Here is a 24,977-nt window from a genome sequence, read left to right as displayed (position 1 = left end):
AACATTTTACATTATGAAGTAGCATTCATCCTACTCGGAAGCATAAATGGAGCTTCGCGAATCTTGAACCAAAGTCCCTCGTCGCAAACAGCATCACAAACCGAAGAAAAGGTCATCATCAAGGGGTCAAGCTTTAGAACAAACAGGCTCCTCTCTTGCTTGATATGCCAATATGGGCAATGGCAATCAATCCATTCAAGAAATTCTTATAAAGTGCTCAGTCCGTGTTGGATCGCGTTAGTCGAAAGATCGGATTCTGGATGGTTGTGAAAAATTACTCGGAGCTAGAAAATAATATTGGAATTTGCAAATATTTACTGAATAGATAGTTAGTGCACGGGTAAAGTGTGGCGAACGGTGATTGAGTGGAAGCATCGCAATGATTAAACTTGGGGTGGTAGTTTTGCTTGTTATCGGCACGTGCACTGCAGGTAAACACATTTTCTATTTAATTACTGTGGAGTCAATTCATTGTAAAAGTGTGGCTTCCCAACAACACTTCCGCTTTGATTGGTTTAGAAGTTTGGGTGTTTAGTATAAGTTGAATGTTCTGCTCTAAGGCTCATTAGTTCTCTTTTGGATATTATGCAATTAAAACAAGTTCAAATGAGGGGCTTCACGATATTGTTTGTGTCGGCTGTGCTCTTCCAAAGTTCATTAGCTCTGGAAGAATCTGGAATTACCGAGGTGGAAATCATTCCGTGATGCGGAACAGGAATGCGCTGATTATCTGTTTATCACAAATGAAACTCTGGAGCGATACCGCTGCCGTGGATATCCAGACGAGCCGAGTGTTCGCAAACTGCTCAACTGTGTTGAAACAAATTTGAACGCGTGGGATGATAGCCATAGCCAGATCAAGGATTACGTATTCAAGCAGTTCTTCGTACCCAACACAGTTGATTGTGATTACGTGAAGCATACCCAGGAGTGCTTAGATCGCTACGTGGTTCCTCTGGATCGCCAAGATCGTCTGGGTCGGGCATATCAAACTTTCCAGTGCTACTATAGGCATTATGCAGGAATAAGTGATGAAGTGAAATGGGTGCCGTTCCATTTCAGCTGAGGTGATCCAAATAGTGGGCGATTGTCTTCGTATTGTTCCGCAATGTCCTGAAGCTCTGGTAAATTTCTGCAAAGGAAATTTACCTCCCAATCCAGGTTATCCGAATGCAGTGTACTGCTCTACCGTTCGATTGGGACTCTACAATGAAACGACTGGAGTTGACTTTCAAAAGCTATACGTTCAGTTCGGCGATGATGAACTTCTCGATGACGACACCAGGGAGTGCGTGAAGAGAGTGGAGGAACAGCATTGCAAAGAACCGGGCGTCTTGTGCACGCACTAGGGGACTGTTTACTGAACTATCTTCCATTTGTGCAAGCCTTCAGCGTTAGCGCAAGCAATTTGCTGGGAAATCCGCCCCATTGTTGGCATTCCGCCCAGTCCACCACCGAAAACTCAACCACGCTACAATGCTCATCTTTAAATCTTAGTTGTTGCAAAATCCAAGTTGTGCTCAGGTATCTTTAGAATTATTAATGACCGTTTACTGATGTTGTGAATCATTTTTTTGTCTTGAGCCGTGACGTTGTTTATATACATTCGATGTTGCAAATCGTATTAAATTGTTGTAAATAAAAGACTTATCTATTATTGCATTACTGAATTTTACTGCTTGCCTTATATCAAACATGAAATGAAGATCGTTATTTTTTTAGTAAAACATATTTATAATGTCATCTAACTCCTGATATTCACAATATATACACACTTTTTTATCGGGATCTCGCAACATGTTGAACTTTTACCGAGATTCGCAATAGCCGTGCCCCAGCAAACATGTTTTTGCCGTAATTTCTGTCAAAATTGCTGAAAATCAGCAAATATTTTGCCGAAAATCAGCTAACAAACGTCATTTTTGCTGAAATATCAGTTTTATTATGGTGGCGCACGGTTGTGCGGATTTTTGCAGAGCTGCAGAAATAAAAACTGAGTGTGTAGTACATGTCTTAGTTTTCTTACTGCATTGACAAACTAGATGATGAAAACCAAATCATAAATTGAGAAATTGAAAGATTTTATTATAATTTTGACTTATTTTTTAGGTATAGGTATCAAAACGTAATGACGGTTAAGAACACATGAATGTGGCTTTGACTTGTTTTTCATTTAATGTCGGCAAATAGAACTCCTATGGAAAATGCCTACCATATACTTTACATTTGAACATTTTTCTCAGATTTGTAATTATCAGTTGAGTATTTCCAATTGTAGTACGCTACGAAGTAAACGATTTATTCTGCAATGAAAAAAGTGAAACAAGCATCCAACTTGCAATTCGATCTGACAGTTACTTATGCGTTAGTACGTGTAACAATGAAGAAGCACGAAGCAATTTATTCACAAAAAATGGATCGCTTCAGCATTTGTTTCACTACTGCTTCCGCACTGGAGCTGGGAATTAATCAACGGTATTAGTATAACTCTGTTTTCATCGGACGGTCGTTCAGTTCTTCTTACAATACGTAGCCAAACGGATTAAAATGAAAATATATCTGGCGTTTTCGCGTTGGTTCTGGCATCACAATGTTGTCCGATTACGGACAATCCGCAAGACCCCAGGAGGAAATCATTCGATGATGCAGAGCAACAGTGTGCCGAATATTTGTTCATTAGTCGAGAAACACTTCAGCGATATCGGAAGTTCAACTATCCGGATGAACCGAGCGTCCACAAGCTGCTCAATTGTATCGAAATCGAGCTGAATGCCTGGGATGAAGATCTTCAACAGATAAAGGATTACGTGTTCAGCCAGTTTTTTGTTCCGAATACAGTCGATTGCTTATACAAGCAGCATACGCAACAATGCTTGACACGAAATACAGCGAATCTTGACAAGAGTGATCGTCTTCGCCAAGCTTATCATTCGTTCCAGTGTTACAACCACCACTACGGTGGCATCAGTGTTGAGCGTAAATGGGTGCCATTCCATTTTAGTGAAGTTGTCCAAGGCCTCTACGATTGCATGCACATCGTTCCTCATACAAACCAATCACTTCTAGACTACTGCCAAGGACGGATTTTGACTAACCCAGATTATCCCAAACTGGGATATTGTTTCTTCGGAAAATCCGGTTTCTACAACAGAAATACTGGAATGGACTTGGAAAAGCTTTATATCCAGTTCGGAGACGATCACCTAATAAATGATGACACTAGAAAATGCGTTGCCGGTGTGATCGATCAGTACTGCAAGGAACCGGACCGGTTTGGGCACATTGTGCTTGATTGTTTGATCAAGTACCTTCCAGCGGGTCGTGACATTGGGACGGCCGCCAGCAATGCTTTGGGTAATCCTCCCGAGTGTGCAGTGACGCCTCAGCCGTGAATCAACGCACCATGTCAATAGGATATTTCGAAACACCACCGTCAGTGGTACGAATTATGTATGTCACTTGTCAAATAAATGTGAAATTAGTCCATGGGTTTATTCATGGAGTGTTTTAAAAACATAAAAAGTTTATTTGTATTTATGGAAGAATTTGAACTAAGGATTTTTATATACGAAGCTCAAACAATATTGGATGTACATATATCACTATTTTATGGTTCGAGAAAATTTGGAAAAATCACTCATTTTATTGATTACAGTGAACAGAGCAATGACTAATTCAAAACAAATTATATTTCACCAGTGGAACAATTGTCTTTGTGGTTGAATTGACCAATATTGGCCAAGATAACAAATAAGATAAGATAACTTAATATTGTTCCTTGAGCATCGAAATATTACCAAATATGTTTTTAAGTATTCTATCACAGAGAAAGAGACGTCTCACTCAACACATGTTACATGTTCACCTTTTTAACGGTTGCTTTAATTTTTTGTAGATGGTTAATCGGCCACCGATGCCACTTCAATCGATTTTGATTGTGTTTAACTTTTGCGCACTACCGCCATCTGGTTACCGTTACACACAGTGACTTGAGCATTGATCCCGTGACGATGATTTTGATGCTGGTTTGCGTGGGAGTGCTCTCAGATTCGACAAATCGATGTTTGGATCTTTGTTTACAAAAGCAGATAAGTCGTTTTGAAAATTTGCTTTTGAAATAGTTTGCTCAAAAAATCAAAGTGGTAATATCGTTGTTAACATGATGTTGAGTGATCACAAGCAACCGTCACCACACATTTAAATTTAATGGTCAGAGAAAAGTGCGACTGTATGGAAGCAGTAGGCCTTTTGCGGAAAAAGGGCCCAATTTAGAAACCACACGGTTGTATAAAGGGGAGAGCACCAAAAGGTCGAAGTTAGGGATGACGATCGAACCACGTGGATTTTTTGTAGTCTGACAAAATAAAAATTCTTGGCCAATAATATTCAGTAATGATGTGAAATGTATACACGTTATTAAATTGATAGACGTTAGTAGAATCTTGAGATTTTTGAGAATGCAAGTGGCTGGTATTTGGGAATTTCTAAGATAATTTGGAGATTTATTTAATAATATCAGAACATCGGAACGAAACCAACCTTGTATGTCTATGTCGAATTGTCGCATTTCAAAGTGCAGATCTGAATTCTTTAGCAGATCGCGACTATTGTTAGCAGCCCCATCAGCATTTGCATAATCCATCAAAAATACACTATTTCTGCATGTGACTTAGATCCAAACACACAATTTAAAGTATAGGCTTCCTTCCATGTTGTCGAGCTTTGTACAGTAAATTGATTGGTACTAGCGAGAATGGTTTGAGTACGCGCTTCCTGACGAAACTTTTGGCATCATGCGAGAGGTATCACAAGTTTTGTATTTGTATCGGACTCGCTGTATCACTGATGATGCTTGCGAACATCTGCAGTAGAACTCAACGGTTCTTTTTACTTATTTATATTTTTGCTGGAAAGCGATGATAATTTGTATTGTTGTTTATATCTGTGAAAATAATCGGAACGTTTATTGTTTTGCAAAATCTGATTAAATTAAATATCTTAAAGATAAATCGTCTAGCTCAAACCTTTGTACACTCTGGAAAAAATCTATACTAAATAGATTAAAAGTCATTCTAACTGGCTATTCGCCTGGTTGACCCCGTCTTCGTTTAAGTGCAAGCAATACTGTCTTAGTATAACTTTGAGTTATTCGAGACATAGTATAGCTTCAGATTATGTATGCATAGGTTTATTGATTCTAATGCGAAAATGTTTTATAATTGTTTGATTGTTTTTGAGCTGTCAAAACTGTAGGAATAAGAAGATAAGTTACAAAGAAAGTTCCTTTAGTCGATTTTTCTAAGTTTATACAAATTTGATGAGAACTCTCTTTGTAACCTATACTCCTGTTCCAGCCATATAAAAGGACTTAAACTCTGATAATCTGGTAATATCAATGCACCCTCTGACCGCAGCCTATTTGCGTTGATATTACCGTCTGCCTAACATACTATCTTGGTTCGCCGGGTATCACACCACAAGTTATGGGGAACGGTCATCTAGTCGTCTAGAAATAAATAATTAAAACAATTGGGCCGCTTCCACTCCGCCGATCTGCAAATCATTGAAAAAAACACAAAGGCAGAACAAAAAGGCAGATATATATCACATTGTTGATAATAAATACATAACTTTCATACTATTTAATCTAATCCAAAATAATTAAAACAAAGAAATTGATTCAATTCCTAACTAAAAGCTTACCCTCAACGCTTTGCGGGTAATACTCTAAGCTGGCCAATCATGATATTAATACCAAACTCCCAGAACGACTCATCCGCTCCAGCAAACAAAGAACCGCAAACCTCGGTCCGACGAATCCGACAGCAAAAGCCCGCAATCGAAAACCATAAAAAAGTAGCAGAAGCACGGCGCACACGGAAGTGCCATCATTTTCGCCTCGAGTTTTTACTAGGTTGAGTAGCAGCAGACGGCAGCAGCGTAGTCTGACGGGAAGCAGCACGGGCGTAGCAGGACAGCAATCGGGAACAGCAGGATAACAGACGGGCAACAGGCGAGAAGCAGCAGGTCAACAGACGGCAACTGCAGGACAGATATCAGGAAGTGGCAACAGGCTGGCACAGTAGGGCAATCAGCGGGAAGCAGCAGGACAGCAACCAGATGAAAACAGCAGGACAGCAATCGGGCGACGGCACCACCAACCAGCAGCAACTAGATTTTCAGGTTAGGACAGTTTTTAGAAACTTATTTTATTGAATTTTGTGCACATATCTTTCAAATCTTACCCACATAAACAATGGTAAATAAAAGAAAATCTCCGAGAAATATAGAATTTTGTTACTTATTTTAGATTATTTAAAAACAACTAAGAAATTAGTAGCCTCTAAACTTTCAGCGTGCTCTGCGTCCGGTGTTCAATATGCGGAATGACAAAAACTTTCTTTTTCTTTGGAAATAATACACTGGAAAATATTTCTACTCAATTCTAGCATAGTTTAAAAATTAACCGAAGCTAGTATAACTTTTTAAACTATGCTAAAATAAGTTCCAAGAATGTTAAAAATGAATTATTTCAATACGAACTATGTTTTGATCTATTTCTGAGTGTAGGGGTATGTGGCGGGACCATCATCATCATCATCATCATCATCCTTTTGAATATGTTTTTTGCCTTGAAGTTGAAATATTTGAACAACTATATAACCAAAACATTTGTGCACCTCTGAAATCCTTGCTTGCGATTCTTGCACAAACGGATGCGTGGGCATTGCTGTAATAGCGAATAATCAATACATTGCTGCGTCAAACGCAAATTCGTCATGGTTGCAATGAATTCGTTTAAATTTCAACTCATTCTAGTCATTTCTACAATAGTACACAGTTCGAACAAAACCTGTGAATTTCCGTTCAAGAAGATGTAACAAATTGACCTCCATGTTTAACAACATAAAGTTATAGGTTGATTTAAATTTACACGTGCTGTAATTTCATTGTTCATATTTGTAATTGAAAATAAAAAAATAATGCCAACATGGGGTATCGAACTTCGGTCCGCAGAGTGAGAGCCTATCCCGTTAGCCACTCGAGTATTTCCACTTCTTGAAAACGAACCGATCTAAGTATATCAGGTTAAGCGTTCTGGTGATTCAATTATTCTTCAGTAGACTAAACTCGCCACCCTATAACCAGAGACCGCCAGAGTGAAAAACTGTCGAAATGGCAATGTATGAAAATGCATGAAATCGTGAAAATAATACTGGCACCACTTGAACTTTTTGCTTGCTTCTTATGGATGCAAAAAGTAAACTCAAATTTGAACCGCTTTTGACGGTTCGATTGGAAACAAGATGGCGTTTTCACCGATCTCTTATTGCAGTATTTCTAGATTAAACGATAGCTTAAATTTACACGACACGGAATTTCTTTCGATACGGAGTTGTTGGAGATTGAGTTTGCTGAAAGATTTCTCGTCGGAATAGGCAAAAACATAGAGTTACAGCGATGAAATGCAGCGTCATTAAGGCTGCTTTGTTTTGATATGCGAAAATATCCATTTCAGTCTATGCTTTTATGAATAAAATACACAGTATAAAAATGTTACACAGTATAAAAATGTTGTTACATCATATAACAAAAAGGGAGCGATTCGACTGATTTTTCCATCGCTTTTTAAAATTAAAGGCCGTCATTACTATGAAATATTGAATTTTTTTTCGAGTTGCTTGCCAAAATACGTATTTTGGACGAGGATTCAGAATATGTAGAAATCTCATTTTGGTCAAAAATGTCATAGTGTGCAGTTTTTCAAACAAACTGTTATATAATTATTGATCAAATGATTACCAAACCCGAGATGACGTGTTTGATACAAGCTTTGATCTAGAATCTTTTCGGGGGCATCTCATTGTGCTGATCATACTGACAAGCAAACACTTTGGAAATGCTGAAAGGAAGTTGAAAGATTAGCAATGCTTCATTGAATAACGTAGTGTTATGAATGGTGTAGTGTTAACCCGTATACGTCTCCAATCCCCATTTCATGAATAAAATCAAAATCAGGGTTTGAATCCAAAGGAGAATGAGAAAATTACTCACTTATCATGTCTGTATACACTCTCGATAGGAAGCATACCGTGAGAGACGTTTTTCGGTAGCTGTTACGATAATGAACTGATTCGGGGGGCTGCAACCCATGATTAATTTTCTTTTAATAAGCCCCAATTGCGGGGGGCACCAGTTCTGATGATGCATTTCAACTTGTTTTACACAACTGTGCGAAAAAAATATGGTCCCCAACATAAAATGAGCGAGAACAAAGCGTTTTATCAAACCCCCTCGGTGGGGGCCGCCTATCCGAATCAGTTTTTTTTTCCAACTTGTATACAAGTGCGATAGTTTTGTTTTCATGGCTTGTTATGATTCGAAGAGGTTTTTGCCTCTCTTTTATCGTTGTTCGTTATCTATTGAGAGCGATTTCTGCAAACCCTGCTCAAAATTCAAAACTGTGCAGCTCAGCCGGTTTTTAACGGATTTTCAAGCTATCTTCTGGAAACGATTACAAGTATAGTTTAAACAACCGAAATCAATTCAATGCCACTAGCAGATCGGCTTCCAAATCCATCTTGCAACATGTCAAACTTTATGATTTTGCAAAACAAACGCACTGAAGTACATTTCGACGATTTGTAATCGACTAGACCACCCTCCCGGCACTTCCGGCGTCTGGTTCCTTTGAGGAAGTGGCCGCTTTTCGTTCAATCGGAACACATCTTGCGACATGTCAATCTTCATGATTTTGCAAAACAAGTCCACTGGAGTACATTTCGACGATTTTCATACGTATTGGCCACACTCTGGGCGCTTCCGGGGCCTGATTCTCTTGTTTATGTTTGTGTAACTTCGGTACTCATATTAAAATTTATGTGAGTATTATGCAGGGGGAGAAGGTGGAGCACTGAATCCCTACCCCAACATGTGCGACATCTGGATTTGGTTCTAAACTGTAAACAACAGTGTTAATTCTCTACCACCTTTTAGTTATGGCGAGGCAATTTTTATGCACACTTATGTTTTCGATATTTTATCAAAATTAAACACTCAATCATGCAGCAATATAACGATGTGGTATACTTGAGATACCTGCTTGATTATAGGGACTCGAAAAAGAATTTATTTGCAGTAACTAACCGAATATAAAAATGTTCACATTAACGATTGCGCCCTAACACCGGTTCTAAGCTTCGATGCAGAGTACACGAGCTTTGTTCGCCAGTGACAGGCGTATGAGGCCCTTGGTATTATGCGCTACACCGGCACCAGTCGCGCATATTATTGTGCCTTGGGTAGAAAGAAATGAAGATGCATGCATTTGCCCTCTATAGGGAGTGAGTGCTAGTAATGGACCCCTTAACGACGGAAACTTACTTCAATCGCTTCGCTAGAGTAAGACTCATGACAAATTGCCATTCTGCAGCACTAGATGACAATCAACAGGTATCAGCATCGCGTTTCGTACATAACACATGGTAAAACATTCATTTTACTACTAAAATATGTATTTTAAAGTATGTAGCCAGGTTGCCTACTATGGCTACCCCAGGTCCATAATACGCAACATCGAGTTTGTTTACATACGTATTATGGTCCCCCCATTTGATTCACATGTTCCATTTCCACATGTTCCTGTTGCCTATTATGGACCCCCCCTTCTGTGCTAGTAATGGACCCTCTAGCGCGTTTACATTCATAAATTAGTTAATATAACTAAATTCCAGTCTCCCAGTGCAAAACAATTGGATGGAACTACTACCCTGATAAGTGAAGCAACTTTATCCTATGGAAGTTTGCAGGAAATTGTAGATTCAAGCGTAAACTCTCGGTTTTTGTTCAGGGGGTCCATTATACGCACGGGGTCCATTACTAGCACTCACTCCCTAGGTCGCTTAAAAAGTTTTAGGATTGTGATTGGAAGACCTATCTCGTCTATTGAATTTTGTGTAGGGAAGAATTATGTATTCACTAGCAGACCCGATAAACTTCGTTTTGCCTAAAATTTATTTATTCCCTGATTAGTTCTCGAGTTATGCAGAAAGTTATGCTTCATTTGTATGTGAGTCCGGTTTCCAGAAGGAGAGGTTTTGAACCACCTTAGAAACATATCTCCCCGATCAGAAATGCATAACAAAATTATAACTCAATTCTATCAATTGTTGTTATTTAAAACAACGTGTGTTATAATTAGATAATGCGATAAAAATGTGTCTTCGGCCAGTTTTATTTCATATCAAAGTTATAACAACATTAGTTATTAATTTTTTTTCACAAAATAATTGCTTACATTTTTAGTAGACATTAGAAAAAAATCGGAAGTAATTACCTTCAGTATAACTTGAACCCGCTCGATATTAATACATAGCTGGAACAAAGTTAATTGCCTACATTATGGATGGAAATCCGGCGTGGTAGCGTACCAGATTTCTATCCGTGATGTAGGCAATTACCTTGAAAGTAGCTTTTTGTACAGAAAAATCATATCAACGTTTGTTATAATGTTGATATGAAAGTATCAACCTCTGTTTTAATTATGTTACGGCTAGAGGTATTTTTGATATATTTTTTTGTTATTTTAACAACTAATCAGCAAAATTTATAACACATTTTGTTACAATATTTTTCTGAAATAAATAACTCTCCTTGTTATAATTTTGTTATGCATTCTTGATCGGGGTCCCCTTCCAAAACCTCCACATGCTAGATTTAGTTCGATTTGCTTGATTAATTCTCGAGTTATGAAAAAATGGATGTTTCATTTGTATGCGGTCTCGAACCATCTTAAGAACCTTTCCCGGCTCCAAAAACTTCTCCATACATATTATCACGCCGATCGGTTCAATAGTTTCCGAGTCTATAAGAGTCAGAGAGATAGAAATTCATTTTTATGTTTATAGAATAAGGCACACTGGGGGAAGTGGAAAAGGAAAATCGATTGTTCAAATTTACATTACTGTAAAACCAGTTTATATGATCTAAATGCAATCAATCATTATGAGGTATCAAAAACAGTCAATTTTGCATTTTGTATGTCACACCATTTTGGTCACTTGAAATTTATGGAAAAAGATTTGAAAATTATTAGATATTCTTCCACTTACCCCAGAGGAATGGAATGGGGAAACCAAAGTTACCTTGACCTTCAATTGTGATGAGTGGTTACATAATTAAATCAAAACGATAATTGCTCTGAGTATCTTTTGTTGAATAATTCCATTGCCTTAAGGACAATCCTCACGATTTTTTTTTTCATTCGTGTATTTATTTGGTAGGGGGCTGTCCATATACCACGTGGACAGTTTAGTGGGGAGGGGGGTGTGGCGAATGTCCACGGTTCATACAAATTTTTGAATGTTTGTACAGAGCAAGTTGTCAGTCGTCATCAGGTAGCCGTGACGGTGAGGCGCGTACCCCAAAACGCCACCGTATGGGCTGCGTATCCGGCGACTGACGAGGGTTTGGTGGAGGGGCTGGGAATCGAACCCATGACCATTCGCTTATAAGGCGAACGTATAGCCAACTACGCTACGGGACCCCCCTAATCCTCGCGAAATCTATTTTTTTGTGCGCAAAAAATGAATTAAACGGCGAAACTTGTTATGAACATAAATAAATTTACCTATCAGTAACCTTGTTTAACCAGTGCCTTGCTGGAAACTCTCTATGCTACAAAACATAGAAGGGGTATTCACTTAACAGCGTAAGCAGCTGCGTTTCTGATTATTTAAATGTTTCATAAACAAGGAACATATTTCAAATCACCTGTGAAACATTTCTATAAACAGATACGCAGCAACCTACGCCGTCAAGTGAATCCCCCTAGTGTAAATTTCCAATCCGAAAGTGTCCTACGCTGAACCAGGATTCAAACACAGTATTTTCAGCTAAATAATTATTGTTTCAAAGATAGTCTACACGATTTTTGCCTATGTTTTGCTATATGTTTGCTCCAAAAACAAACTTTCTATAGGAGTCCCGGAGATCCATAGCTTTATATACCGAATCGAGTCAACTAGACGAACTGAGGTGATATCTGTGTGTGTATGTGTATGTATGTGTGTGCGCTAACAAAATCACTTATTTTTTAGGCACTTATTCTTAAACGATTTGCTCGCAGCAAGTTTCGACTTGGAATCCTGTATTGTTGTTTCCTATTGATAATTTGTCTGATCGGACTATGTGTACTATTCCATTTGTTGCCACCACGTTGTTATCCTTACAGATACATATTTCGACCTCAACTGTAAGCTCGCCTTCAGCGTCTAATAATTGACTCGAGTTGAATTAAATGGAATAGTACTAACTAAACAAACGAATTAAGTTTTTTAAGGCCATGACTTCAAACAATATTTTCTCTAGACAAAAACGAGTGAAAAAGTCCAATTTCATTTGTCGGGTACTTATCTTCAACCGATTTGCTTGAAATAAGTTGCATTCGACAAAGGATCTGTTTGCATTGTTTCTGACCATATCCGATCTAGAGATGTCGCAAATTAATCGATTACTTCGATAAATCGATTCATCGATGTGATAATCGATTAATTTTGAATCGATTATTACCAAACGATTAATCGATTCAATAATCGAGAGGTATCGAGAGTAATCGATTAGTTACTAATCGATTAATCAGGATTTTACGACATCATAAGGATGTCGCAATAGGATTGATTACCTCGATTGATCGATTCATCGTTGTGATAATCGATTAATTTTGAATCGATTACTATCCAACGATTAATCGATTCAATAATTGACAAGGATCGAGAGTAATCGATTAGTTACTAATCGATTAATCGGAATTTTACGACATCTCTAATCCGATCATATATGGCTCAGAAATTAGGGCTTAAATACAACATTTTATACTCAAAATGCATTTCAAAAATTCATTCATTTTTCTAGACAATGATCTAAATCGGACCACAATTATTAAAAATAACAGCGAAATATTATTTTTCAAACTCATTTTTCGATGAAAATCAAACAGTAGGTAGCAGTCCCTATCACTATAGCGAAGTGGTTCAAATGCTAGAGGATTGTATGTACATCACCAATCCATCCAAATGTGATCTATTGCAATACTGTCAGGGACAATTTACAGCAAACCCGAACTACCTAAATATGGCGTACTGCTTTTTCGTACGAACCGGATTCTACAACAGATCGATTGGCATCATTCCTTAAGGCTCTATAAACCGTAATCAATCCGATAATGACGATGATTTATTCGAATCCGCACCAATACTAACGCACTTTTAAAATAAATTTAATATTTTGGGGCTATTTACCGACTTACCCTCCATCATAATATATTCATGGCATTTCCATATTAATTTTTCACTTATCAAAACTAGCAATTACTGAGAAATTGCTGGAAAAACGCTGAAAACTGCTTTTTTCTTCGGCCGACGTTCGTATGTTCATCGAACGCATACTAACGCTCGAACGTTCGGATCAAACACATACACACCCACTTGATTTTTCGCTTGATTTTTTCCCACTGTTTTCGTGATTTTATCACTGCTAAAAACTATTCACCAACTTAGTTTCACATTTTTCTTTAATCCTGGACACTTATTAATTCACTCCACGTCCAAAAACTGTCGAAAACTGGTTTCCAAAAATCGAGGTGAGAGACAAATTTGACGACCGTATTGTGAATGTAATAAAATGCGGAGGACTCAAATTCACTAGCGCAATAAGTGAAATGGTGAGCACAAAATCTACGCGAAGCAACTTCATTCAATCCGAACAATACAACGTATACGCCAGCCAACACGCAAACAAAGGTGTGCACACAGACAAACAGACATAACACTCGGCAAATTTCCATCGTTCACTGATTTACTGGTCAATTCAAATAATCATTAGTTGGCCAATCGATCACTCGTGGCGCGCGCATCGTTTTTGCTCGAGTTTGACGTTTGCTCACTACCGCCATCTGGTTCGTGATTTGCCCAACTAACTGAAATCAACAGATGTCGTTAGTGTTTGAACGACGATGAATTTGATGAGTAAATGTTCAATGTGTTATGTCTGTTTGTCTGTGGTGTGCATACACAAGAAAATAATCATCTCTTCACCGTTGCCAGATTTATTTATTGGAAAAAATCATTGCTGTTTGTCGGATTGAATAAATCAACCAGAAATAAATATTTAAACATGTTATGTAAGCTTCTGTTACATTCTAAGAGGTGTATAAAAATTTGTAAACCGATAAATACCCATATATTTGATACACCGTGAACATGTGTTATGATATAAAATAAACATTTCGTCAAGTCTGGCAACATTATGTATCAGCTGGCATATTTTTAATACCCCATTTCCACCCACCCCAGTTGTAAACAAAATTTATTTATCACTGCTGCACTTTTTCTTACCAACTGCATCACTATTACAAGCAAGCGATACAGTCATTAATTTTCAAAACATTGTGATGGAGTCTTGAGCCTTAAACAATTGTTTTCCTTGGAATGAATTTTGGATATTCGTAGGGGATGAATTATTTCAAGTTTTCATGGAAGTCTATACTACAATCACAAACATGTACCTGTCACAAAGTACCCATATATACATTTTCAACGCTAAGCCATTAATGCAATTTATTTGTGCTGTATTGATCTCCCTAATGATCTTTTCTCGAAACATTTTAAAATGAACGAGAAAGGCATCATCATCACCGCTAGGTGGATTAATCTGTTTTTTTAAATTAAAATTACTAAACCAAACTATAATTTTTTATCAAGATTTAACGCAGATCCTCGGTTCAATTAGTAATGTATTCGCGTTTAATCACGAAAGCCCACTTTGATTATTGCATAATTAAATTGCACTCCAAAATCGCGGCAGGGTTATTTTCAAGCTCATACGTAATAGGGAAGCACTGATTATATATTAAATTATACTATCAACCCCTAGAACTATATCCCGGCTTCCGCTTCAGCCATGTGCTCCCTAGTGAGTGTTCCAAACGCACTTGCAAGGTACAAAATCCATGTACGTGCCATTATAGAAAAAACAGTTTTCACATTTTGGCGACATATCCAATATAAGTTGGCTGTCATGTCCAAAGGGCTGTTAGTTTACTTCTTTCGTACAATAAAAATTCGTCTCGGATACAAATGAGGGGCGGTCTGTTATTGTTGTTGCCCTTGTTGGCATTGCAGAGTTCGTTCGCTCTGAAGAATCTGGAAGAACCCAGATGGAAATCGTTCTTGGACGCCAAGCTGGAATGTGCCGACTATCTGTTCATTACCGGCGAAACTCTCGACCGGTACGAAAGCAACGGATATCCGGACGAGCCAAGTGTTCGCAAGCTGCTCAACTGTATCGCAGTCAATCTGAACGCCTGGGATGAGGAACATCAACGGGTTAAGGACTTCGTATTCAATCAGTACTTCGTTCCAAACACAGTCGACTGTCTGTACAAATTACATACGCAGCAATGCTTAGCCCAAAATGTAGATACACTTGATAAGCGAGATCGCTTGGGCCGTGCTTATCATTCATTCAAGTGCTACTACAAGCACTACGCTGGAATTAAAAATGAAGTGAAGTGGGTGCCCTATCACTATAGCGAAGTGGTTCAAACGCTAGAGGATTGTATGTACATCACCAATCCATCCAAATGTGATCTTCTGCAATACTGTCAGGGGCAATTTACAGCAAACCCGAACTACCCAAATATGGCGTACTGCTTTTTCGTACGAACTGGATTCTACAACAGATCGATTGGCTTCGACTTGAACAAGCTGTACGTCCAGTTCGGAGACGACGATTTGATCGATGATGACACCGAAGAGTGCATCACCGGAATCGTCGATCAGTACTGCAAGGAACCGGAACGATTGGTGCATCTCGTCCTGGACTGTTTGGTCCAATATTTTCCAGCGGCTGTTTCGATTGCCGAAGCCGCTAACAACATATTGGGAAACCCTCCGGAATGTGGAATCCCTCCGAGTCCACCACCAAAGACGCAACCATGCTACAATGCGCCATGTCCGTGAGCGATGGGGGCTAACGTTTACCGATTTTTGTGTTATGAATGAAATGAAAATAAATACGAACTACTGAGCGTAATAATTTGTTTTGCGTTTTAAAAATGTATCTGCCGTATGATGTAAGAGTCGTTGCGCGGTGCGTATGTAGGTGAAGGAACGTTTCAGGGTTTTGTTAGTTTACTCTTTCCGTCACGATTGTATAAAATACAAGATGTTATGTTTATTTGGGGTCTTGAGCGTTGTTGAATCTATGAAGCTTTGTTACACAACCTGGTATGTAAACATAACTAATTGTTGAATCATTGATAAGTGTTTAGTATAGTTACTTACGATGGGTATTTGATGGAAAAGTTGAATGAATTTTACACCACCCTTCATACAGCAATATGTTGAATACTAAATCATATTGAAATTTGACCTTGCTGTCAAGTGGAATCGGATCCAAGACTCTAGCCAGGATGGTGGTTAACTACATATTCAAATAATTTTTTATTGCATTTTACAAGTTTGTGTAGTTTAAATTAATTTGTATTACAAATAGTAGACCTGTGCGCCGATTAAACTTCGGAAGTTTCTCCAGGAGCTCCTTCGGAAGTTCCTTCAGGAACTCCTTCGGAAGTTCTTCCAGGAACTCCTTCGGAAGTTCCTCCAGGAATTCCTTCTGAAGTTCCTACAGGAATTTCTTCGAAAGTTCCTCCAGGAATTCCTTCGGAAGTTCCTCCAGGAATTCCTTCGGAAGTTCCTCCAGGAATTCCTTCAGAAGTCCCTCCGGGAATTCCTTCGGAAGTTCCTCCACGAATTCCTACGGAGTTCCTCCAGGAATTCCTTCGGAAGTTCCTCCAGGAATTCCTTCGGAAGTTCCTCCAGGAATTCCTCAGGAAGTTCCTCCAGGAATTCCTTCAGGAAGTTCCTACAGGAATTTCTTCAGGAAGTTCCTCCAGGAATTCCTTCAGAAAGTTCCTCCAGGAATTCCTTCGGAAGTTCCTCCAGGAATTCCTTCGGAAGTTCCTCCAAAAATTCCTTCGGAAGTTCCTCCAGGAATTCCTTCGGAAGTTCCCCCAGGTATTCCTTCGAAGTTCCTCCAGGAATTCCTTCGGAAGTTCCTCCAGGAATTCCTTCGAAGTTCCTCCAGGAATTCCTTCGGAAGTTCCTCCAGGAATTCCTTCGGAAGTTCCTCCAGGAATTCCTTCGGAAGTTCCTCCAGGAATTCCTTCGGAAGTTCCTCCAGGAATTCCTTCGGAAGTTCCTCCAGGAATTCCTTCGGAAGTTCCTCCAGGAATTCCTTCGGAAGTTCCTCCAGGAATTCCTTCGGAAGTTCCTCCAGGAATTCCTTCTGAAGTTCCTCCAGGAATTCCTTCGGAAGTTCCTCCAGGAATTCCTTCGGAAGTTCCTCCAGGAATTCCTTCGGAAGTTCCTCCAGGAATTCCTTCGGAAGTTCCTCCAGGAATTCCTTCGGAAGTTCCTCCAGGAATTCCTTCGGAAGTTCCTCCAGGAATTCCTTCGGAAGTTCCTCCAGGAATTCCTTCGGAAGTTCCTCCAGGAATTCCTTCGGAAGTTCCTCCAGGAACTCCTTCGGAAGTTCCTCCAGGAATTCCTTCGGAAGTTCCTCCAGGAATTTCTTTCGAAAGTTCCTCCAGGAATTCCTTCGGAAGTTACTCCTGGAATTCCTTTGGAGAAAAGGCCTTGGTAATCCCGACTAGAAGGTCATATCAAAATTATATCAACATATGTTATTATGTTATATTAAATTTCAATTATATTTTTTTAGAAACATGGTGCAGGATGTTGTTAGAATATTTGAATTTCTATCAAAAACTACACTTCTTCTTCTACATTCCAACTAGAACTTGTCCTGCTTTTCAACTTAGTATTCTATAAGCATTTCCTTGGTTTTAATTGAAAGCTTTTCTATGCTCGGCATTGCATGAGTATGTATTTTGTGTGGCAAGTACAAGGATACACTATGCCCAGGGTGTCGAGAAAGTTTCCAACCCGAAAACATCCTAGACTGGACCGAGAATCTACTGGAGACCCCCAGAGAAATTACATTACTGGAAACAAAAAACAACAACATTTTGTTACAATTTTATCATAAAAATAACATTTTTTTTCAAAACATGAAAATTTTTGGATGGGAGAATTTAAGTCTTTCCCTTAAAAACCCTAATTTATTCCCCAGTTCTCCGACTGTTGGATTCGATTTAGAGAGGTTAATACATCTCAAAGTCAATTGCCTTTTAAATGGAGATTAAATGCTTTGAAGTGTTTCATGCACATTTAGTGGGTGCTGTTCAAATGGTCCGATAACCTTGTCTATCGTTGGTAATCGAAAGTTTTTATAAAACTGGTAAATTGGTGACGAGTTTCCGAGTCAATTGATTTATAAATCATAAAAAATCATCAAAAAATAAAGGCGCACGCTATTAAAGTTTAAAATTAGAAATTAGAAGTTTTGCACCCTGTATCCGAGCTTTCCCCTTTTTAAATATTGGTCCTGGAATGTCCTTCTGCTGAAGATGTTTGTGCATTTAGAGAGACTATTCTATGAAAATATGTATGACGAATAATTATGTCTATCAGTGTAGGCTTGAACGAATTATTAGCAAGGGCATTGTCCTGACGAAGACTCAAACCCCGTGTCGAAACGATGGACAAATAAAAATCTTGTTTCAAAATATCAATAAACAGTAGATTTTTCAATAGTACATTACATTTACATGTTTTGAGCATTTACTAAATATGCGGAATAGAAGCTACAGTCGCTTCTCCACATCTCGATATTGAAGGGACCATCGAGATAAGGAGAGATCGAGGAATGGAAGGGAAATTGAAATGGGTACTAGATCGAATAATGCATAGACCGGTCATCGGACGGAATAGTCTGCGCACCGTATCGAATGACAACGGCCAACGATGCATAAACTTCGCAGCCTCCCGCGGAATGGTAGTCCGAAGCACCTTCTTTCCCCGCAAAAATATCCACAATGCCACATGGAGATCACCTAGCAAGAACCGGAAAACAAAATCAACCACGTTCTAATCGACGGTAATTTTTTCTCTGACATCACGAACGTCCGCACTCACCGCAGTGCGAACATTGAATCCGACCACTACCTCGTTGCTGTATGCCTGCGCTCAAAACTCTCGACGGTGTACAACACATGTCGAAGTCGGCGGATTAGCCCAAGGATACGCGCAGCAGCTGGAAGTGGCACTCCCAACGGAAGAGCAGCTAGACGCAGCGTATCTTGAAGATGGTTGGAGAGATATTCGATCCGCCATTGGTAGCACCGCAACCGCTGCACTTGGCACGGTGCCCCCGAATCAGAGAAACGACTGGTATGACGGCGAATGTGAGCAGTTAGTAGAAGAGAAGAATGCAGCATGGGCGAGATTGCTGCAACACCGCACGAGGGCGAACGAGGCACGATATAAACGGGCGCAGAACAGACAAAACTCGATTTTCCGGAGGAAAAAGTGCCAGTAGGAAGATATAGACCATGAAGAGACGGAGCAACTGTACCGCGCTAATAACACACGAAAGTTCTATGAGAAGTTAAACCGTTCATGTAAGGGCCACGTGCCACAGCCTGATATGTGTAAGGACATAAACGGGAACCTTCTTACGAACGAGCGTGAGGTGATCCAAAGGTGGCGGCAGCACTACGAAGAACACCTGAATGGCGATGTGGCAGACGAAGATGGCGGTATGGTGATGGACCTGGGAGAACGCGCGGTGGACATAATTCTACCGGCTCCGGATTTCAAGGAAATCCAGGAGGAGATTGGCCGCCTGAAAAACAACAAAGCCCCTGGGGTTGACCAACTACCAGGAGAGCTATTTAAACATGGTGGTGAGGCACTGGCTAGAGCGCTGCACTGGGTCATTACCAAGATTTGGAAGGAGGAAGTTTTGCCGCAGGAGTGGATGGAAGGTGTCGCGTGTCCCATCTACAAAAAGAGCGATAAGCTGGATTGTAGCAACTACCGCGCAATCACATTGCTGAATGCCGCCTACAAGGTACTCTCCCAAATTTTATGCCGTCGACTAGCTTTTCAATTGCAAGGGAGTTCGTGGGGCAGTACAAGGCGGGTTTTATGGGCGAACGCTCTACCACAGACCAGGTGTTCGCCATTCGCCAAGTACTGCAGAAATGTCGCGAATAGAACGTGCCCACACATCATCTATTCATCGACTTCAAAGTCGCATATGATACAATCGATCGAGACCAGCTATGGCAGCTAATGCACTAACACGGATTTCCGGATAAACTGACACGGTTGATCAAAGCGACGATGGTTCGGGTGATGTGCGTAGTTCGAGTTTCAGGGACATTCTCGAGTCCCTTCAAAACGCGCAGAGGGTTACGGCAAGGTGATGGTCTTTCGTGTCTGCTATTCAACATCGCTTTGGAAGCAGGGATTAACACGAGTGGTACAATTATCAATAAGTCCGTCCAGCTATTTGGCTTCGCCGACGACATAGATATTGTGGCACGTAACTTTGAGAAGATGGAGGAAGCCTACATCAGACTGAAGAGGGAAGCCAAGCGGATCGGACTAGTCCGTCCAGCTATTTGGCTTCGCCGACGACATAGATATTGTGGCACGTAACTTTGAGAAGATGGAGGAAGCCTACATCAGACTGAAGAGGGAAGCCAAGCGGATCGGACTAGTCATTAACACGTCGAAGACGAAGTACATGATTGGAAGAGGTTCAAGAGAAGACAATGTGAGCCACCCACCGCTAGTTTGCATCGGTGGTGACAAAATCGAGGTGGTAGAAGAATTTGTGTACTTGGGCTCACTGGTGACTGCCGAAAATGATACCAGCAGAGAAATTCGGAGACGCATAGTGGCTGGTTCGAATAGAGTTCGCCGCCGTGCCAAACTGACAATCTACAAAACGCTCATTAGACCGGTAGTCTTCTACGGACACGAGACCTGGACGATGCTCGTGGAGGACCTTGGAGTTTTCGAAAGGAAAGTACTGTGTATCATCTATGGTGGGGTGCAGCTGGCGGACGGTACGTGGAGGAGGCGAATGAACCACGAGTTGCATCAGGTGCTGGGAGAACCATCCATCGTTCACACCGCGAAAATCGGACGACTGCGGTGGGCCGGGTACGTAGCCAGAATGTCGGACAGTACCCCGGTGAAAATGGTTCTCGACAACGATCCGACGGGCACAAGAAGGCGAGGTGCGTAGCGGGCAAGGTGGATCGATTAGGTGGAAGATGACTTGCGGACCCTCCGTAGACTGCGTGGTTGGCAACGTGTAGCCATGGACCGAGCCGAATGGAGAATACTCTTAAGTACCGCACAGGCCACTTCGGCCTTAGTCTGAATAAATAATAATAACTAGATCGAATAAAGCTCGTTGCTATGAAAAACGACAACATTACAAATGTCATTTCTTGTTTTTTATGTGCTTGTTATTGTCCCAAGATGGTCTAGTAGTCTTGAAATTTAAATATATTGACATAAGGAGAGAGAGTCCAGAACACATCGAGATAGAGATGGAGATATCGAGATAGGGAGGTTATCGAGATGTAGAAAACAAATATGTATGCAGATCGAAGGGACAGTTGATTCAAAAGTATAAGATTGCCAGTGTCGTTCCTGTTCGCGTGACCAACATCTAGGTTACTTCGACCTGGCCCCCAGAGTACCGGTACTACAAGTTTCAAACCGATATTGGTGATGAAACTAAACATGCACTACAACATGATACATAATTTGTGGCCTATTGAATCTTATTGAAGCATAATTTGTCAAAATGCTTTAAATGGCTACAGCGCCACTAGCGTTCTAATACTTATGCTTCTACTGAAGAAATCGAGCAAACCATCGACTTAGGGAGGGATATCGAGATATAGAACATCGAGATGTAGAGAGTCGATTGTATTAGGGGATATTTCTCTATAGGTATGCTTCGTAATATCTTTAACTGTTTGTCAGAAATGCTTCTGGCGACATGATGAAAACATTTTGGTTCCCATGGCCCTTATCATACAAATTCAAAAGCAATGTTTATCCACTCAGAATGAGAACTACAACGAGAACGGTTTCCGGAACCACACTCATCTAAATTTATTCTAAATTGAAATCATAATTCACTTCAACTGAAACAGCAATTTGTTTCCTTTCCAGATTTAGCTGCATGGGACGATGGCTCAGACTTGAATGTTAACAGGAAGTAAGTACTGATTGTATTCCGCAAAATGTCAGAAATAGCTACCTCTTATCAATACGATTGCTCAGTACGCCAATTAATTTGCATTGTTTCTTCATTTACTTGCTGCTGTGCCTTGAATTACTGCATGATACATTTATTCTACTGCAACTTTCCTCGCCATTTGCCTGGATTGGAATTTACACTTTCTTAGTTTGAACAGTATTAAAGGACCGTAAGTACAGCTGTTTTAGAATTGCCAATTTAACTGGTCCCAACGGAATAACATGAATTCATGGCCTTTCTTAAATGTGCATTGCAGGCATTTCAGTCAGCATGAAGTATCTGTGAATGCAGCACGAAAAGGAGCAGCAGAACGTCTGGCACGGCTTGGTTCTGGCGTTGCATCTAATCCATGTGGAACTACAATCTGCTACAGCAATTCAGGGTAAATATTTCACTAAATAAATGTATCCATCAGCTTCTAATGATACCGATTTTATAGATACTCTGACAACAGTGACGCCGAAACTCTTGGCCATGGCATTGTGGGCTTTAATAATGCTGGCGCAGCCGGGTCCAGCTCCAGCAGTTCGAAGTACCAGGCGAGCTCGCACCAGCAATCTGTTGCTGGTGTAGTTCCAGTTTATCCTGTCCATACTAGTTCAAAGTCAAGCTATTCCAGTGAATCACAGCGACGAAGCTTATCCAGTGTCAACGCTGCTCCAACAGCTAATTACATCAATGCTGATGAAGGTATCAAAACACGATCAAACTTTGGCACTGCTAGTGGAGCAGCTATCGTACAGCCGATTTCAGTCTCAGCGTATCCGATCGGGCAAGAATCATCACAAAGTAGCTTCTCCAGCGGTAGTCGTAGCTCTAATCAAGATGTGTACACAGTACCAGTGTACAGTGGAACAAATGCCGATCACACCTCCAAGTATGTCGCTGCCTCCTCTAGTAGACAAGATAACCAACAACGCTACTCGCCCTCTAACACCTACGTAGTATACAGACAACCTGTTCCAGTTTACGGTCCATTCAATACCGGAAGTTTTGACACTTCTGCCCGTTTTGCAAATTCAAACAACCAAGGTACTATATATCCAGTGCCTGTGGTGCTACCAGCACGTAGCACTTCGAACCAGTATGCGGCAGCTAAAGATCAAAAAACATATATCGTCCATGGTACACAACCGGTCTACAGCGTTTCGTCTGATCAATCTTCCCTTGCCAACCAAAACTCCCATGCCCAGTATGTTCGACCAGCTTACCAACCAATCTATAACAATCACCTAGCATCTTCCCAAGAATCTCACGTCCGTGCATCGGAGTCAGGATTAAAGGACAGGTTTACTCCCGTTCCATTTGGGGCTTCTGCCTCGAATTACGAAGAAGAAGCACGCAACGAAGAATACAGCCGAAAGGGAAGTACCTATGTCCGACCAGTCCCCGTGGTAACTGCGTCCTCCAACCGCGAAGAATCGCAAGTACGCAATGAAGAATACAGCCGGAAAGGAAACACCTACGTCAGACCGGTCCCCGTGGTAACTGGATCCGCTATACGAGAAGAAGCCGAAGAACGCAACGATGAGTACAGCCAAAAGGGAAGTGCTTACATACCGGTTGCTCTGAATACCGCTTCAACTGCCTCAAGATACTCTCAGGACCAGCAACGCATCCAGTCAGGATCTGCCTACGTTCCAATTCCCGTAGCATCCGCCTCCGAGTCACACAACCAACAGAGAGAAAGCAGTTCATCATCGTCGCAGTACTCCGCTGCTCAACACCAGCGCCCTAGCTCCGGCGGATGGTACTACCCTGCTGCAGGATCGGCTGCTGCTGTCCAGGGATCCCGCTACTCAGCTTACGATTCGCAAAACGCATTAAGCCAGCAGAGAGTTGGTGGTTATGTGCCCATCACAAACGATGCTTTGGGACAGCGATTCGGCGCCACGGGTTTGGAAGTTGGCGGAAGTGGCACTGAGCTGGGATCCATCATGAGTGAATCGGAACGATTGGCGCGACTACAAGCCAAGAACGCCTACAATGGAGCGGTGAGTGGCAGTTCGGCAATCGATACGGAAAATCGGTTCGGTGGCAACAATGACGATACGAGCAGTGACCTGGGTGGGGGTTTCAAGCGGACGAAATCGTGGTCCAGCAGTTCCAAGTGGGCTTCGGGTCAGAAGGTAGAAAGGTAATTGATTGTGAAGCGGTATGGAAAGCTAATGTTCTGTATTTGTTTCAGTATGGCGATGACGGTAAGATCAAAACGTACAGTTCGTTGTCGACAGCGGAAAGTGAACAGCATAACATCAATGGACAGAAGGCAGGATACAAGGCTGCCACCACCACGCTGGAAGATGATGGGAAAGTTAGCACCTACAGTTTGCATACCCAGTGAAGAGTGTTTTAGTAGTATGTAAGGAATTTTGTGTAAGGAACTGTTGACTGAAATAAATATATTAAAAATGTGTCACGACGTATCGCCATTTACTCTCACAGCCACTTCATAGCCAAGTATTTAAAAACATTTCTGTAGCCAACAACTGCGAAGATTTTGTTAGCCAAATGATTAATTAATTATGCATCAAGTCTCCCAGAATATGGAAACGGCAGCGCATCGACGACTTCTGAAAATTCAATCGTGATGATTCCATCGGTACAGCCTCAACAGCTACTGGTCAACCCCAATGGAGCGATATCAGTGGCGTTTATTGGCGGTGGATCCTGTATAAATTTGCATCGGTGGCGTCAGCAGAGATAGTTAGTGGGAAATTATT

General features: G+C 40.7%; 3 protein-coding genes across 4 annotated transcripts; all 3 read left to right on the top strand.

The window, feature by feature from the left end:
* Window positions 1-214: 214 nt before the first annotated feature.
* On the top strand, window positions 215-24,676 carry LOC134212961 (uncharacterized). Of its 2 annotated transcripts, XM_062691357.1 has the most exons (6): window positions 215-431; window positions 22,167-22,212; window positions 22,403-22,423; window positions 22,511-22,636; window positions 22,694-24,383; window positions 24,443-24,676. In XM_062691357.1, the coding sequence occupies exons 1-6, from the start codon at window positions 380-382 to the stop codon at window positions 24,596-24,598; spliced, it is 2,091 nt and encodes a 696-aa protein (XP_062547341.1). In that variant the 5' UTR covers window positions 215-379; the 3' UTR covers window positions 24,599-24,676. The 2 variants fall into 2 exon arrangements, with proteins under 2 accessions (XP_062547341.1, XP_062547342.1); XM_062691358.1 differs by lacking the exon at window positions 22,403-22,423.
* Window positions 2,553-3,476, top strand: LOC134216431 (general odorant-binding protein 69-like; the record flags this gene model as incomplete). The annotated part of the gene is made up of 1 exon (XM_062695322.1): window positions 2,553-3,476. A coding segment is annotated over one exon (840 nt), but the record flags the coding sequence as incomplete, so codon positions are not given.
* LOC134216419 (uncharacterized) lies at window positions 15,135-16,019 on the top strand. Its single transcript, XM_062695306.1, has one exon. The coding sequence runs from the start codon at window positions 15,135-15,137 to the stop codon at window positions 16,017-16,019; it is 885 nt and encodes a 294-aa protein (XP_062551290.1).
* Window positions 24,677-24,977: the final 301 nt, after the last annotated feature.

The sequence above is a fragment of the Armigeres subalbatus genome, chromosome 2 (assembly GCF_024139115.2).
Source record: "Armigeres subalbatus isolate Guangzhou_Male chromosome 2, GZ_Asu_2, whole genome shotgun sequence".
Taxonomy (NCBI): domain Eukaryota; kingdom Metazoa; phylum Arthropoda; class Insecta; order Diptera; family Culicidae; genus Armigeres; species Armigeres subalbatus.
Note: the sequence above shows the minus strand (reverse complement) of the source record. Positions and strands in the feature narration are given on the sequence as shown.